At 45.7% G+C, this 15,256-nt stretch overlaps 1 protein-coding gene across 1 annotated transcript; it reads left to right on the top strand.

Moving 5' to 3' along the window:
- Nucleotides 1-5,199: 5,199 nt before the first annotated feature.
- Nucleotides 5,200-15,059, top strand: LOC306834894 (phosphatidate phosphatase LPIN2-like). Its single transcript, XM_079361170.1, has 20 exons — nt 5,200-5,458; nt 6,187-6,387; nt 7,018-7,113; nt 7,200-7,498; nt 7,574-7,690; nt 7,777-7,897; nt 7,992-8,430; nt 9,107-9,206; nt 9,452-9,639; nt 10,405-10,498; nt 10,576-10,645; nt 10,740-10,823; nt 11,578-11,657; nt 12,000-12,156; nt 12,481-12,629; nt 12,873-12,959; nt 13,051-13,203; nt 13,655-13,769; nt 13,858-13,961; nt 14,045-15,059. Exons 1-20 carry the CDS (start codon nt 5,390-5,392, stop codon nt 14,202-14,204), a joined length of 2,883 nt encoding a protein of 960 aa, XP_079217296.1. The 5' UTR covers nt 5,200-5,389; the 3' UTR covers nt 14,205-15,059.
- The last annotated feature ends 197 nt before the right edge of the window (nt 15,060-15,256 follow it).

Below are 15,256 nucleotides of genomic sequence, written 5' to 3' on the forward strand. Positions count from 1 at the left end.
AACTCCTGTTGCAATTCCCCTCGGTGAGATTCTTAGTAAACGTTTTCAGTAAAATTATCCAATTTCAGTTCGGGACAACTCCCAAATATTTGCATTCAAAATTTCTTCGTATCTGATTTCATTAGCCAATTTAAGCTAGCTGAAATTAAGTTAGCTGAAATTATTTTTCAAAATTTCAATGACAGTTTCAACAAAATTTCCACCAAGAAATCCCTTTTAATATATATATATATATACTTTTTTTTTAAATGAAACATTCCTAAAATACCTCAAATTGTAATAAAAACTTCTGAAACGTCACGACAGTTTCCAAACATTCCTGATTTTTTAGCCTGTAACTTCCTAAAAATTAAAAAAAATCAGGCAAACTTTCAGAAACAACAACTCCGGAGAGAGTTGATGAAAATTTTGGACGAAAATATCGGACAAACGTTTTTGACATTTCATTGAAAGTTTCCCAAACACAACGTCCCGGATAATTTGAAAGAACAGTTGTGATTTCCTTGGAGAGAAGAAAATCAAATCTGATTAAATGAACAAAGATGTTGCTTTCAGTATCTAGCGAACGAAAATCATGAGTTCTTTGAGGTAACACATTATTTGTGTTTTAAACCTAAATCCTTTTTTAAATATCGGGTTTGATGACAAAGAGTCAAAATAAGTTAAATATATGTAATAGATGAACACTGATTGGGACAGACTGGCTTCATATTAAAGTGTTTCTGAGCTCACTGCACCTTCTCGGTAAGTAGTAGACATCATTCATTGGATGGTGTGGTAGTAAGTAGGAAAGAGCTGTCTTACATGGTGACCTCTAATTCTGGTGTTTGTCGTCTTAGCTGGACATCATAGAGGGAACGCCTGACTTGGGGGTGACCTCTTATATGACGGATGCAGAAGGAAATGTGGTGTTTGGCCCAAATACCCCAAAAGAAAAGATGAAATCCCCGGGCACCGGCGCCAAAACGCAGAAGCGGAAGGGTACGAGGGTGCAAGCAAAAGACAGAGACTTCACAGTTTCTTCTTGTTTGTTAATTTACGTATCGTCTCGCAGAATCCGTGACAAAAATCCAGCCGATGGAAAACGTCACAATCAGCGGGGAGCCTGAAGTGCAGAAAGAAGACGAGGTCGTCGCAGTCGTCGCTTCAGAAGAACCCAAAGCTACAGATTCAGAGCAAACACGGGATGCAGAGGAAGTCGCTGACCCGCTTTTGGCGCCTGACCAATCAGATGCCCCTGAGCAGCCTGAAGCCACGGAGGAGGAGCCTGAACCCGTCGTTGAAACAGCCTGAAACACTGAATCTAATTTGTTGAAAAGCATCGAGTTCTCACATGTATGTTACAAAGTTGGCGTGGGATTTTAGCGTCTTTTTGCCGTGTTTCCAGTAGACGTGTACTTGTTCATATTAACGACATGCTAATTGGTTTGATTGTCACGCACACGACAATTCACAGAACGATATGATGTCGTTTTCCTGCATCCTTCTTACGTTGTTATTTTCATTATTACTGTCTTTGAGTAAATATGGGACCCACTGTATACAACGGCGAATAAAAAGGACTTGAGCTTGTTTTGTCTCCTGACGACTCAAAGCGCTTTCACACCGTCACATTCACACTTTTTAGGGACTTCACAAACACTATAAAGCCACTTTACAAACAGAGAGATCGCAAAACTCTCTGACTCCACTGGAAAATAAACAAGAAAAAACTGTAAAAAAAAATCATGGTAAGAACTGAAAAATGGGGAAATCAGAGCAGAAAACTCTCAAGGAAATCCAGGCATACAAATTCAGTATAGCCTTATAGCTTATGTTTAAATCAGAAGTAAACTTTTGACTTCCTCTACAGTGCTAGCGGATGGTACATGCCGTATGTTCCTGCATACATTTATTCATGAGACAGAAGAGCTGTGCTTTGTTTTTGGCCGAGGATCCAGGTTCATTTATTGCCAAATATCCGCCCTGCAAAACTGTCCTGGAGCAAATCCTTGAAACATCCCAAAACCAAATTAAGATCTCTGACCTCAAAATGCAGAGAGTGGAAAATGAATTTCTATTGTTTTACTGTACTTCACCTCAGTTTTGAAAACAAAATGGTCCAATACAGACGTTATGATTGGTTCTTGTGAATTCCACATGAAATCTTATGTCTGATAAAAAGAAAGCCAAGTTCATCTGCCGATTCTTTTTTATCTTTGTTGACTCTCCTGTTGTTTTTCCTTTTTTTAAAATCTCAATCTTTAAAGTAACCAGTTGTTAAAAGGCGAGGCACATTTATTTCTAATCAACCACAAGGCAAAGTGCTTCACTCAGACGTCAAAAAGCATCATGACAGAGGAAAGAATTAAAACATTTAAAAATCACTTAAATGATCCAAACTTAAAATATCTTCAATTAACAATGATTCAAATAAAATTAATTTAAGAAAAGATATGAAGAGGTCTGACCCAAAACCTCACAAGTGTGGCTTATATTAAAACCAACCATTTTTTTCTCGCAAAGGCTGATAGTGGAACATTATTTTTGTTTTATTAAAAGGTAAATAAAAATAAGACGAGTCATGTGGACTGGAAATGTGTCCCGTATTTTTTCATTACTTTAAATGGTGACTCTGAAAAACACAAATCTTGTTTTTGTGAACCCCCATAAAGGCTTGACACCCCCCTGCCTCTCATTGTAAGGTCCCAGAGGTCCCACATCCTGTTTACCTTTACAGACAGATTCTAGATTGCATCGTGTCACCTTTAAAATGCTCCGTGAAACCCCGTAAAACCCATTATTACCTGTAATAAATAAAGCACCTCGTCAAACGTCCTGCTGCGCTGTGATCACGTGCCGCCTCGGCGCTACCGCGTCACGTGATCAGAGAGAGAGAGAGAGAGAGAGAGAGAGAGAGAGAGAGAGAGAGAGAGAGAGAGAGAGAGAGAGAGAGAGAGAGAGAGAGAGAGAGAGAGAGAGAGAGAGAGAGAGAGAGAGAGAGAGAGAGAACTCAAACAAAGTACCGGCAGAGGAAGTGAATGAAGGTGCGACTGCCTGCGGGCGAGTCTCTCTACTCCATCAGGTAGGAGGATTTTATCTTCATTTATGAGATTTAAATCATAAAAAAAATAACAATTATATCGTGTCTGTGTTGTTTCTGTGTGTTGTAAAAAAAAAAAGAAAAGCCGACAGTGAATCTTGTGAGGGTTGATGCAGCAGCGGGGTTGAGTCCTGCGCTGATACTGAAAGCGTTATAACACAAATAATTATGTACATGTTTGTTGACCTGCATGTCGGTTCTGTCTGTACCGAGGAGTCACTGAACGCCTCACAGGTTTTTATTATTATTATTTTATTTTATTTTTTTTTTATGGCGAACATTTACCTGAAGACGTCAGGGAGTCGCGCGCAGATTTCTCTTCAGTTATGGAAACATCTCAAACTTTACGAGTCAGCATGTTTTGTCTTTAAAAGACCTCTAAGCAGGTTTAATCACGTGACTTTGTTTCCTTCTCTTTATGAGGTCTATCAGTGCAGGTCTGCTGTATCTCAATAGTGAAACTAGACGTGATATTACTGTAACACCGGACAGCATCGTGCTATGTGCTTCAATAACCAGTGAATGTTGATGTTTACTCCCAGAGAGCATAATCATCCATATACTAAAGGTCAACAGTCACCACAATATGTGATAACTAATACATCAATAAATCAATAAAGTACTTATCTTATGGTCTGGGGGTTCTAAACCTTCTCTTTCTAATGGTGTTTTAAATAACAGTGTTGTTGTTTTGACTGATCAGTCCACCAATCAGAGGACTGTAGCACCTGTGAGATATGGATCCAGCTGAGTCCTCATCGCTGCGTTTGATTGGTCCGTGAGAGCGTGCACCTGCAGACTCAGTGGACAAACAAGTGTAGTTAAAACAAGCGAACATCACGTTGGACACTTCGGTGTGAGCGGGACAAACGTGCCGGGCCAGTGAAAGCTGGATTGGGACTAATCCTGTTAGCAGGATTAACACCTTCTTAAGGTCCAGCCAGAGCGTCCTCGATGAGTCCTGGTCAGGAGATTTGTGTTCATGCACGGGGGGCGATTTGATCATGAAGCACCAAGTGGGACAAAAAGAGACGTCATCGTCACCTTTGTCTCTATCCACAGAAACCACTTCACTTTATTCACCTACAGGGAAGCTTAGACTGGATCTGTGACATCGTTACAGTTGGGTTCCTGTGAATGAAAGTGAAGCTTTCTCGTTTGTTTGTTGACATTGGAAACAGTAGTTATCCGAGGTCTCCGATCTAGATCCACTTCCTCCCTGGTCTTTGTTCAGCGAGAGACGGCTTCAAACTTCAGCTGGAGCTGAGGCAGTCGAGTGTCGGATTGACGTATCAGGCCCGTCGTCTTTGCGTTCCAATAAACCACCTGCTGACATGGCGTGAGATCACTCCGTGGAATTAAACAAACGTGAACTCGTCAGCTCATTTCTGACTTTCAGTCGGTGTCATCAACAATTGCAGAAGAACACACCTCTTGACCTCTTGTAAAGACGGATCCTAGAAATAATATCCCAGATTGTATAATTATGGATTTTAGTTGGTACCAAATACTGTTGGCATTATTTTATTTAGGAGGACAAACTAAACTATGTGTACATATTGTAAACTAAGGGGGGGAAAACAGGGCGAGGTCACATGACCTACACGGTCCAGTACGGGCTGAGGAGTCAAAACAAACACTGCGACCTTGAATAGAAGTCTATGCTGAAGCGTGCTGGGAGCCAGTGAAGGCATCACACTCTGCTGCTGGAGGATCTGTGGGAGTCGTGCACACAGTGTTTATGCGCTGCGGTTTGGAGGAGCTGATAATAGAGGCAGAGTGTAAACAGTATTATTATCAGCGTGTGTCACTGCACCTTTAAAGCAAGTAACCCTGACCAACGCGTCTGTCAAAGAGGATCAGGAGTGTCAGCTTTAAGAAACAACGTGAAACAAAAACATCTGATTGTCTGATTTGATTTGTTTGTTTAACAGAGACTCCTGCAGTGCTCAGGGCTTCATTTGTTAAAACACAAAGTAGACGGCGTGCACACAGGCCTCGAGCCGTGACTTATTTACAACCCCAGCTGATCCTATTCAAACACAGATCACATCCTCATCGATGTGGTTTTAATCCCAGGGGAAGGTATGAGCATGTCGACGTGTTCAGTCGGCAGCTTTCTGCTCATCGATGAGGGTTCGATAAAGAAGCTTTCCTCCTGCTGTTTACTTGCCGAGACGTTCAGGTCGGTGGTATTTGGGGCTGCTGCTGCTGCTAAGAGGGGTTATGTAAGGGGTTTTAGCGCTCAGGCCTGGGTCACTTCATCAGAGGGGGGAGAAAGGTTTGTGTGCAGCAGCAGGAGGCTGCATGAAGGGGGCCGGGGTTCAGCTCTCAGGGAGGTCGCCCGACCAGCACCTGAAGTCCCCGTGGACTCTGGTGAGTGACCGTGCATGCTCGCCGTTTGAATACACACAGGGAGGGATTTTGTTGGAACCGTGTGAGTGTGTGTGTGTGTGTGTGTGTGTGTGTGTGTGTGTGTCACTTTGGAAAAGTGTTGGTCCGCGTCTGTACTCTGAACCTGACCCTGATTTCATCCTAATCCGAGCACAGCTGTAATCTCAACCCCCGTCTTTAACCCCTGATCGGTTTCTAACCCAATCAAAACGACTGATCTGATTTCGGCGGCGGTCCGAGCGCGTCGCTGTCATCTCGACGACTTTGTCGGAGTGAATCCGAGATCAGATCAGAGAGCAAAAAGTTCAAATCAGGAGATCAGTTCGAGTCAGCGTGACACGAGAGCACGGCAATGTTTACTTGACCTTCGACCCGTGACACATAAAGCGCTGAGTCACCAATAAAAACACCGAGACATGATACACAAAGACTCTCTTCTGGAGTGTTCAGTCTTTTTTAATGACTCAGCACCTGAATGACGGCTGCGTTTAAAAACCTCATGAAGCGGGCCGTGCTGACTTGATATGAACGCTGCAGTCGACGGCCTGATTTCGTCTCCATCAGCTCGGGAGGAAATGAGGACAGAGCCGCTGTGTTCAGGGACCGGCTTGCATCGCAGACTATTCATGTAGGACGCCGGCCCACAAAGAGAAGTGAGCAGATCAGGTGTAGCGTGTTAACGAAGGCTGATTCTTCCCCCCCCCCGACAGGTGGACACCATGAACTACGTGGGGCAGCTGGCGGGCCAGGTGCTGGTCACAGTGAAGGAGCTGTATAAGGGGATCAATCAGGCCACCCTGTCGGGCTGCATCGACGTGATCGTGGTACGGCAGCCGGACGGGACGTTCCAGTGCTCCCCGTTCCACGTCCGCTTCGGAAAGCTGGGGGTGCTGCGCTCCAGGGAGAAGGTGGTGAGTTCCCACAGTGCACAGAGGGAAGCTGTGACAGGGAGAGCTTTTAGCGAACACGCAGAGACGAGCGAGTGCCTCCTCCTCTGTCCTTCGAAGAACCTCTCCGAACATTCCCATCCAGTCCACTCTGCTCCTCACGAGTGCACGCGGCCCTTCGCCGTCTATTCTTGGACTCTGCGTACTGCAGTTGTCAGCTGACCACTTATGCGGGATGCACGAGCTAAAGCTCAATTTAGCCACTTATTGAAAGCTTGTAAACTTTCCTCCCATTCAGACGCCGTCTCCGAGAGAAGCCCCTAAGTCTTTACGAGCTTAGCGGCGAGGCGGACGGTTCAAGTGTCATAGAGCAGCCTGCGTGTCACATGACCTCGGCCTCAGACAACATGAGGAGGGTCTCCGTTGACCTCTGACCTCCCCTGATGATGTTTGTTTGTTTCAATAACAGGAGAGAAACAGCCAACAGCGGCACAAGCTGTTCTTTATTTTTTCCCCGTGGCTTAACTCTAATTCTTCAGGTCAATCTGTGGCACACTTTCCTGTTTACGCCGAGGTTGTTTTAGTGTCGGAAGGAAACACAGTGAAGCATTGTGCACTGTATTTATCCCGGGCTTGTTGTGTTTGGTTTCGCAGATTGATATAGAAATCAACGGAGAGCCTGTGGAGCTCCACATGAAGCTCGGAGACAACGGCGAGGCCTTTTTCGTCCAGGAGACGGAGCAGCACAACGTGAGTCACGAACAGAACCAGACACTAAATAAATGTCCGAATGCCGACGTCAGCGTTCATCAGTAAACGAGTGCAACTGTAAACAGGAGGTGGTCCCGGCCCACCTGGTGACCTCGCCCATCCCCACGGACGAGGCTCTGTTCTGGAGCAGAGAGCCCAGATGTGGTGGTGGTTCTGCGGCAGAGACCGGCCAGTGTCTCGGCCCCGAAGACGCGGCCCCTGGAAGTCTTCAAAGCTGCTCCGGCGCCGCTGTGAAGAAGAGGAAGAGACGCAGGAGGAAGCACAAGGCGGAGCCGCGCAAAGAGGAGCAGGCAGCAGCTGTCGGAGGGGAGGTGGAGCTGTGTGAGCAGAGTTCAGACGAGGAGCCCAACGTGCACACGGGCCGGTAAGGAAACACTCAGAGCAGAGCTGCTTTCTGTTTGTTTGTCTGTTTGTTTGTTTATATGTATTTTGTCTTCAGGCCGTCTTCGCTCTGCATGATGAAGGAAAACGTGGACCACAGGCAGCACTCCCCCCTGACCGCCCTCGAATGGGACAGCTACCCTTTCTCTGACGGAGACTGGTCCCCCTGCAATAAGTATGCAAATATTTACAAACACAGGGACAACGAGTCCCGTCAGCTTCATCAAAACAGTCCAACAAATGTCTCCCGTTTGTTTACAGCATGTCCGATGCCTCGTCAACAAAGAGCGACTCGGAGCTGATGGTGAAGCCGGCAGAGAGCATGCTCAGGGCCGAGTCCCACATGCAGTGGAGCTGGGGAGAGTTCCCTGAGTCCACCAGGGTGAGGCGCCAATCTGGACCGGTCAAATCGAAAACATCTCCAGAGATACACGCGAGCTGTGTTTGAGACGTGTTTGTGCTGTTCTCTCATCCAGGTCAACAAAAAGGACAAACTGGAGCCCAAACCGCTGACGATCACTCCCTCGGAGAGCACGCACTTCAGGGTCATCCTGAGCGCAGACGCCATGGACGAAGAGTCCAGAGAAGGAGGGAGGGCTGCAGGTCCAGTTTGCAGCATTGTGAAGCCGGAGCCTCGGACCGCCACAGCCGATCAGTGCGGCTACGAAGCACAGCGCCCTGAGGCGAGCATCACCAGGACAGGCCTTTCTGATTTAAAGCCAAGCACTTCTACCTCCGAACCAACTGACCTCAGCACCAAGGTGGAACTCAAGACCAGGTGGAAGTCTTCCCCTCCCGGCCGCAGGGACAGCGGCTCTGCTGCCGGCGGAGGAACGAACACGGCCGGAGACGCCACCGAAATTCATCCCGACGCAAAAACCTCCAAGCCGACCGACTCCCCGAACAAGAGGAGAGGTGATTATCCATTATTGTTTCTTCAGATTATTGCTCTTAACGGAAACAACACGAATTTTGATTGACTTTCATCCACACACGACTTTAAAACCTGACGCTCGTGTTGTAGTCCGGTCCACACCAACCGAGTGCTCAGAGACCGCGTCCAGACCACGACCATGAATATCTGTGAAAAATCTTTACACTATCAGGGGAGCAAAGAGATGAACTCATCAGAGTAATGACGTGAAAACAAAGCAGGTCTTGGTTTAGATCTGGAGTCACTGTGTGCTTTAAATGGATCTCAGGAGGAGAGGAGGGAATAAAACTGAATCTTTTAGTTTCTCTCAGAAATTCAAAATTTGCCTTTTCGTTACACGTGTTTCTCCTTACACCTTAAAGTTCAAACAGGACTTTAAAATAGGCAGAACAGGTTCAAGGTTCTTCGTCTAAAAGAGCGTGGGAAAGTCGTCAGTGAGCCTCGGCGTCACGTGACTCGACGGAACAGTTTGGTTGAAATGTTCTTTGAGTAAATGTTCACAGGAAGGATGTGGTGACTGTTTTAGGCCTCGAGTTTGTTTTCAGCGTCTGGAGCTGCACATGCATGAGTTTAGAGAAGAAACAAAACAAAAAAAAAAAACGGAAGTGGGGAAGAAAAGTGATTTCTAAGCATGAGTGTTGTCTTGCTCTCATCCAGGTGTGAGGAAGAGGAGCCAGCATCAGGGCCCTGAAGATATCTACCTGGATGACCTGAATGCACTCGAACCGGATGTTGTTGCCCGATACTTCCCGAAGAGGTACGAAGCAGGAGAAATTACATTTTTTGTTTACATTCATAAAGGATAGAAAGGACAGAGTAGAGGATGACATGCAGCAGAGGATCGAGGTTGGATTCCAACCTTCGGCCGCTGCAGCGAGGACCACATCCCGTGCACCTCACATTTCATACATGCAATAATGCATAATGAATACTTCTTACTAAAAGCCACTTTTAGTTTGTACACATGAAAGATCCCTGAACGGCTGCTCCGTCTGTGTCCAGTGAGTCCGAGCAGGATCCTAAACTCTGGGTGGAGACGGGCAGGCGCTCGTCCTCGCAGTCGCCTCAGTCTGTGGGCAGCGCGGCAGCAGACAGCGGCACCGAGTGTCTGTCGGACTCTGCAGGCGACCTTCCCGATGTCACGCTGTCTCTGTGCGGAGGCGTTGGCGAGAACTCCGAGATCTCCAAAGGTAACCTGAGAGCTCGTCGGGCAGTAACAACATTTAGATGATGTGTTGACAGTCGATTTAATGATCTGAAAACAGAAAAGGATGGAGAGTAGAAAGCCGACTTTGGTTTCTACATGTTAGTAAAGGAGGAACTTTTTTCTGCATACAATAAAACTTCCTTAAAATGACCCTCAGGGTTCAATCAGAGACGCACTTTTAAATATGTTCAAACAATACTTGTGCACACTGGTACCCAGCCGAGTGTCTGCAGCTTTTTAAAGCAAACGAAATACCGGGAAAATTGAAAGAGAAAAAGAAAACACCAACTTTCATAATCTCAACATTTATAGATAGACATTTCTATCTCTAAAGCCAACACAAGCAGCAGAGTAGGATCAGTTTATTTCTTTATTCTCGGACAGATCGTCTTTATTCTGTCTTTCTTTGTCACATATTGAAACTTGAATTCTTGTGTTGCTGACTTGTGCAACGTGAAATGCAAAGGGGCGTCTAATTGCGACCGACCTATATTTTTCAAAATGTCTCAAAACAACTGTATTAGTCTTTTTGTAAAGTTGGAGTTTTGGACTGAATTAATCAAATAACTTCTTTAGAGTGCAAAAAAAAAAAAAACAGACTTTTGTTTTCCGTGTTCAGGAAATATTTCAGCGTTTGATTGAGCGGCTTCACAGCTCCACACGGCACATCTGTTAAGATGTTATCGATGGAGAATGAAGGATGTTTGATTGATTTTGTCAGCTGGACTTCCTGTTCTGTTTGTTTCAGAAAAATTCATGGAGCACATCATCAGCTACAATGACTTTGCAGAGAATCCAGCGATGATCGACAATCCCAACATGGTGGTCAGAATTGCAAACAGGTGAGACCTCCTGTTACTCCTCGGACGTGTCGCTGCAGGATGTGAATGTAGCAGCTAAAAAACTCATCCTTTCTCAGGTATTATAACTGGACCCTGGCGGCGCCGCTGATTCTGAGCATGCAGGCTTTTCAGAAGAACTTACCAAAGGTATCCTCTCTCTCTCTCTGGAGAGTTTAGAGTGAGGTCTCACTTCAGCTGTACATTACACTGGTTTACAGTTGAATTATTGATGTGAGCGCAGGCTACAGAGGAGGCCTGGGTGAAGGAGAAGATGCCCAAGAAGTCTGGACGCTGGTGGTTCTGGAGAAAGAGCAGCGTGAAGCAGGTACTGAATGTGTGACTTAAAGCCTTTAGGTAATATCATGAGTCACACGTCCGTGCTCAGTGGGAAACCCTCACTGACTGAGTCACTTTGCATTGCAAAAGATTCTAGACATGAGGAAGAGGTTTACCAAATGCTTTAAAGGTCACATATTACGTAAAAAACAACTTCCCCACGTGTCTCTAGTCTGTCTATAAACCCCCCCGATTATGAGAAAAGTCCATCCTCTCCGTCTTCTGCCTGCTCCACTTTTCAGAAAATGTGTGCTCAAACAGGCCGTTTGGAGATTTTCCCCTTCATGACATCACAAAGGGCAGTAGCCCCTCCCCCAGGTGGGTGACACTCCCACAGCTAGGTGTTTGTTCTGCCCTCTGAGTCTGCCTTCTCACCGTAAACAATAGGACATGGAGCCAGAAAGCAGCGAGTACACCCGAGCCCTTCCAGAGAGGGGGCGTGGCCAGACACAGCTCATTTACATATTTAAAGCTACAGACACAGCCTGTTCTGAGCAGGGCTGAAATAGAGGGGTTTATAGACATGATCAAATACAGGATCAGAGTGGATTTACAACAACACACTTCACACATTTAGAGGAGCTCTGAGACTGATTTAAACTGAAGAGGAGGAGATCATGTGACCTTTAAGAACCACTACGACCCTGTTTTGCATTCTCATTAGGACTTTTAACTTGTGACAGCACATTTATATCATGCTGCTTTGTTTTGTTAAAAAACTTTGTGTCTCTTCCTGTCTTTAGTCGTCAACAGAGGCCAAGTTAGGACGTCAGGAGTCTCTGAGCAGCGACAGCCCTGCCCCTCACGGGGCCCCTGAAACACAGTGAGTCAGCAGCAAAACTCCAGCTTCCTCACAACACAGTCACACACCAACACAAGCAGTGTTGTGTAAACAAGCCCCCCTGAGCCTGGATTAGCATGCTAGTTAGCCACCAGGGCTCATACTTGATGACTCACTAACTTCTGCTTTCTGTTAGATATGATTCTAAGAAAGACCTCCGTTTGATTCATAAACGAGAAGTAAAAAAAACCCCAAAGCAATAAGAAGTTGCATGTTTACTAGTAGTCACGTAGATCTGCTGCCCTCTGGTGGCTGTAAATGATTTTTGTCTGAGTTTTGTCAGCTCATCCCTGCGTTAGTGACAGATTGTCCTCTCGCCTCCAGGCAGAAAGCAGCGGAGTGGTCCAGTGACGACGAGACCAAAGAGCTGAACGCTGTGGCGCCTGCTCCGAAACCGACTGAGCACGTGCAAAGTGAAAGCTGTGCTGCAGCACCCTGTCACTCCTACAAGAAATCCCTCCGCCTGTCATCTGATCAGATCGTGAGACAAGCTTTGTTTTTATGCCTCCCTGTGGTTAACCTCAGCGACTTGCTCTGAAACTTTATTAATCAAAAGAAGATGCATCGTTTTGTTGGATTACTTGATTGTATTCGTGTAGTAGCAACCCAATGACCTTTACATGTGAAGCTTCAATCTGATATCTCAGCCTAAGTTGAGTTATGAGGTCTGCTTCTGTTTGAGGCGACCTTACCTAATGATAAAAAAATATATAACACGTCAAAATCTCCGAGGAGATAAACTAGCAGCATCGGCTCCGAGCGTTCTGCCAGGAGAAACATTTTGATCATTTTCTGCATCCTGCAGGCCAGTCTGAAGCTACGAGAGGGGCCAAACGACGTCACCTTCAGCATCACCACTCAGTACCAGGGGACGTGTCGCTGCCAGGGAACCATCTACCTCTGGAACTGGGACGATAAAGTCATCATCTCTGACATCGATGGCACCATCACCAAGTGCGTGACAGTCTGAGCACACGGCCCTTTAGGAGAGTGTTGATTTAACAAAAAACAAAAACTAGCTCTCAGCTCTAATTCTTGTGTTAAAGGAGCAGTATGTAACTCTGACGCCTAGTGTTGAAAACGGGTACTGCAGTCTAAATTCTAAACATCACAGAGGAAGAGAGCCTAATCATTTAATACAGACGATATCTTAACTATTGGACCTTTAAATCATTTGACTGATCGTCTTCTCTTCAGGTCGGACGTGTTTGGTCAGATTCTGCCTCAGCTCGGGAAGGACTGGACTCATCAAGGAATCGCGAAGCTTTACCACTCAGTGCACGAGTAAGACTGTTTAACAACATGACGTTTCTGTCAGCAGGAAACAAAAAAAAAAAAAGTTTGAACACGTCAACAAACATCGTCTCTGCCACAGGAATGGTTACAAGTTCCTGTACTGTTCGGCCCGAGCCATCGGCATGGCGGACATGACGAGAGGGTATCTGCACTGGGTGAACGACAGGGGGACCCTCCTCCCTCAAGGACCCCTCATGCTCTCCCCCAGCAGCCTCTTCTCTGCCTTCCACCGGTAACAAAGCCTGACAGGACACATTTCTTCTGTCTGATCGGGTTTTTAAGTCTCCTGTTTTAGTGTTTGAGCGTGTACTCGTCATATTTCGATTTCAGACACCGGGATAAACCCGCATCCTGATTTTGAGAAAAACTATTTTGCGACATGTAGCTGGAGAACTCAGAAAGAGAGCGGGATACTCCGGCATGTATACGCCTAACCTCGGTTTCTGACAGCTGCCGACGACCTGCGCAGCCTCCGCCTCTGCCAAGTCATGGAAACGCCATGTCCTGATTATAATGAAAACCGGGTCAAGGCTTATAACGAGGATACTCAAGCCCATGAAAAAGCCCTCACTGGCACTCTAGGAAAAGTTTCAAAACTCATTAAAATAGGAAACGTGAGCCCCGACAAGAGGTACAAGTTTAAATATTTACTTCTTTTTTTGTTGTTGTAAATTTGTGGACAGAGAGGTCATCGAGAAGAAGCCGGAGAAGTTCAAGATCGAATGCCTCACCGACATCAAGAATCTCTTCTTTCCAAACACGTTTCCCTTCTACGCAGCGTTTGGAAACAGGGAAAATGTGAGCTGTGTTTTTCTTTAACAGCTTGCATCTTTAAAAGGACTTTTTTTCTTTTTCGGAGAATGATCTTTATTGTTCTTTGTTTCAGGACGTCTTTGCCTACAAGCAAGTGGGTGTGCCCGTGTGTCGGATATTCACAGTCAATCCCAAGGGGGAGTTAATCCTCGAGCAAGCCAAAGGCAATAAAACATCGTAAGTCTCGAAAACCTCACTGGAGTCATTGTTGGTGTGACAAACGTTTATTGTTCCCTCATGCGCTGGTTTTCATTTCGCAGATATGGGCGGCTGAGCGAGCTGGTCGAGCATGTGTTTCCTTTAAGGAGTTCGCAGCAGAACGCCACCTTCAGCTGCCCGGAGTTCAGCTCCTTCTGTTACTGGAGGCCGCCCATCGCCGAGGTGTGTGCGGAGGAGCTGCTGTCACTCAAACTGATCTGAACGGTTCTCCCATTAGGTGCTTGAAATCAAAGGAACTCACAGCAGTGATTCGTTAAAATGCACTGATTTATGACTGATGAAGCGTCTTAAATGTGGAACCTTTTCCCCTCATGCACTTGCAGAGTTGATCTTTGAGCTTAAGAACAGTCACTAAGTGTATTTGACGCCTTCGACGGATCAGAGGTTCTCACCATTTGGACAAAATGTTGTGCTCTGAGGTTTCTTTGAATCATCGATAGTACAATCACTGTTTTTGGACTGGCTGGTTTACTTTCAGTATGAATGTTTTTTGGCCTCTTACTAGAGAATATATATTATTTTCTGTTTGTCTCTGTTCCCTTTAAGGCCTTATTAACCCTTTAACAGTCTTATTCAAGATGCATGAATGTTACTTTGTTTCAAAGCTTTAGGATATTTTGCACTTTAATGTTAAAGGTCACATGATCTCCTCTTCATCAACCAGTTAAAGTGTCAGAGCTTCTTCAAAACATGTCTGCAAAAAGTCCACTCTGATCCTGTATTTGATCATGTCTATAAACCCCTCTATTTCAGCCCTGCTCAGAACAGGCTGTTTCTGTGTCTGTAGCTTTAAATATGTAAATGAGCTGTGTCTGACCACGCCCCCTCTCTGGAAGGGCTCGGGTGTACTCGCTGCTTTCTGGCTCCATGTCCTATTGTTTACGGTGAGAAGGCAGACTCAGAGGGCAGAACAAACACCTGTGGGAGTGTCACCCACCTGGGGGAGGGGCTACTGCCCTTTGTGATGTCATGAAGGGAAAATCTCCAAACGGCCTGTTTGAGGACACTTTCTGAAAAGTGGAGCAGGCAGAGGACAGAGAGGATGGACTTTTCTCATCATTGGGGGGTTTTGTAGACAGACTAGAGACACGTGTTAGAGGAACATGGAGAAGAGGATTATTTACAACACGTGACCTTTAAGAAGCAAAAGTAGATGATTTTATATTTAATAACTAATAGAAAAAAATCTGTTAAAAAGCACTTTCTGAACTGTAGAAGCTGCTGTAGCTGTGTTTTCAGTCTTTTCCAGAGTG

Source organism: Symphodus melops (assembly GCF_947650265.1).
Source record: "Symphodus melops genome assembly, chromosome: 14".
Classification (NCBI taxonomy): Eukaryota; Metazoa; Chordata; class Actinopteri; order Labriformes; family Labridae; genus Symphodus; species Symphodus melops.

Excerpts from the sequence above, each read along its gene's own strand:
- LOC306834894 (XM_079361170.1), top strand. The coding sequence starts at position 5,390 with ATGAAGGGGGCCGGGGTTCAGCTCTCAGGGAGGTCGCCCGACCAGCAC. Across the intron at positions 13,770-13,857 it reads CGTTTGGAAACAGGGAAAAT|GACGTCTTTGCCTACAAGCA; the intron begins GTGAGCTGTGTT and ends TCTTTGTTTCAG. Across the intron at positions 13,962-14,044 it reads GCCAAAGGCAATAAAACATC|ATATGGGCGGCTGAGCGAGC; the intron begins GTAAGTCTCGAA and ends TTCATTTCGCAG.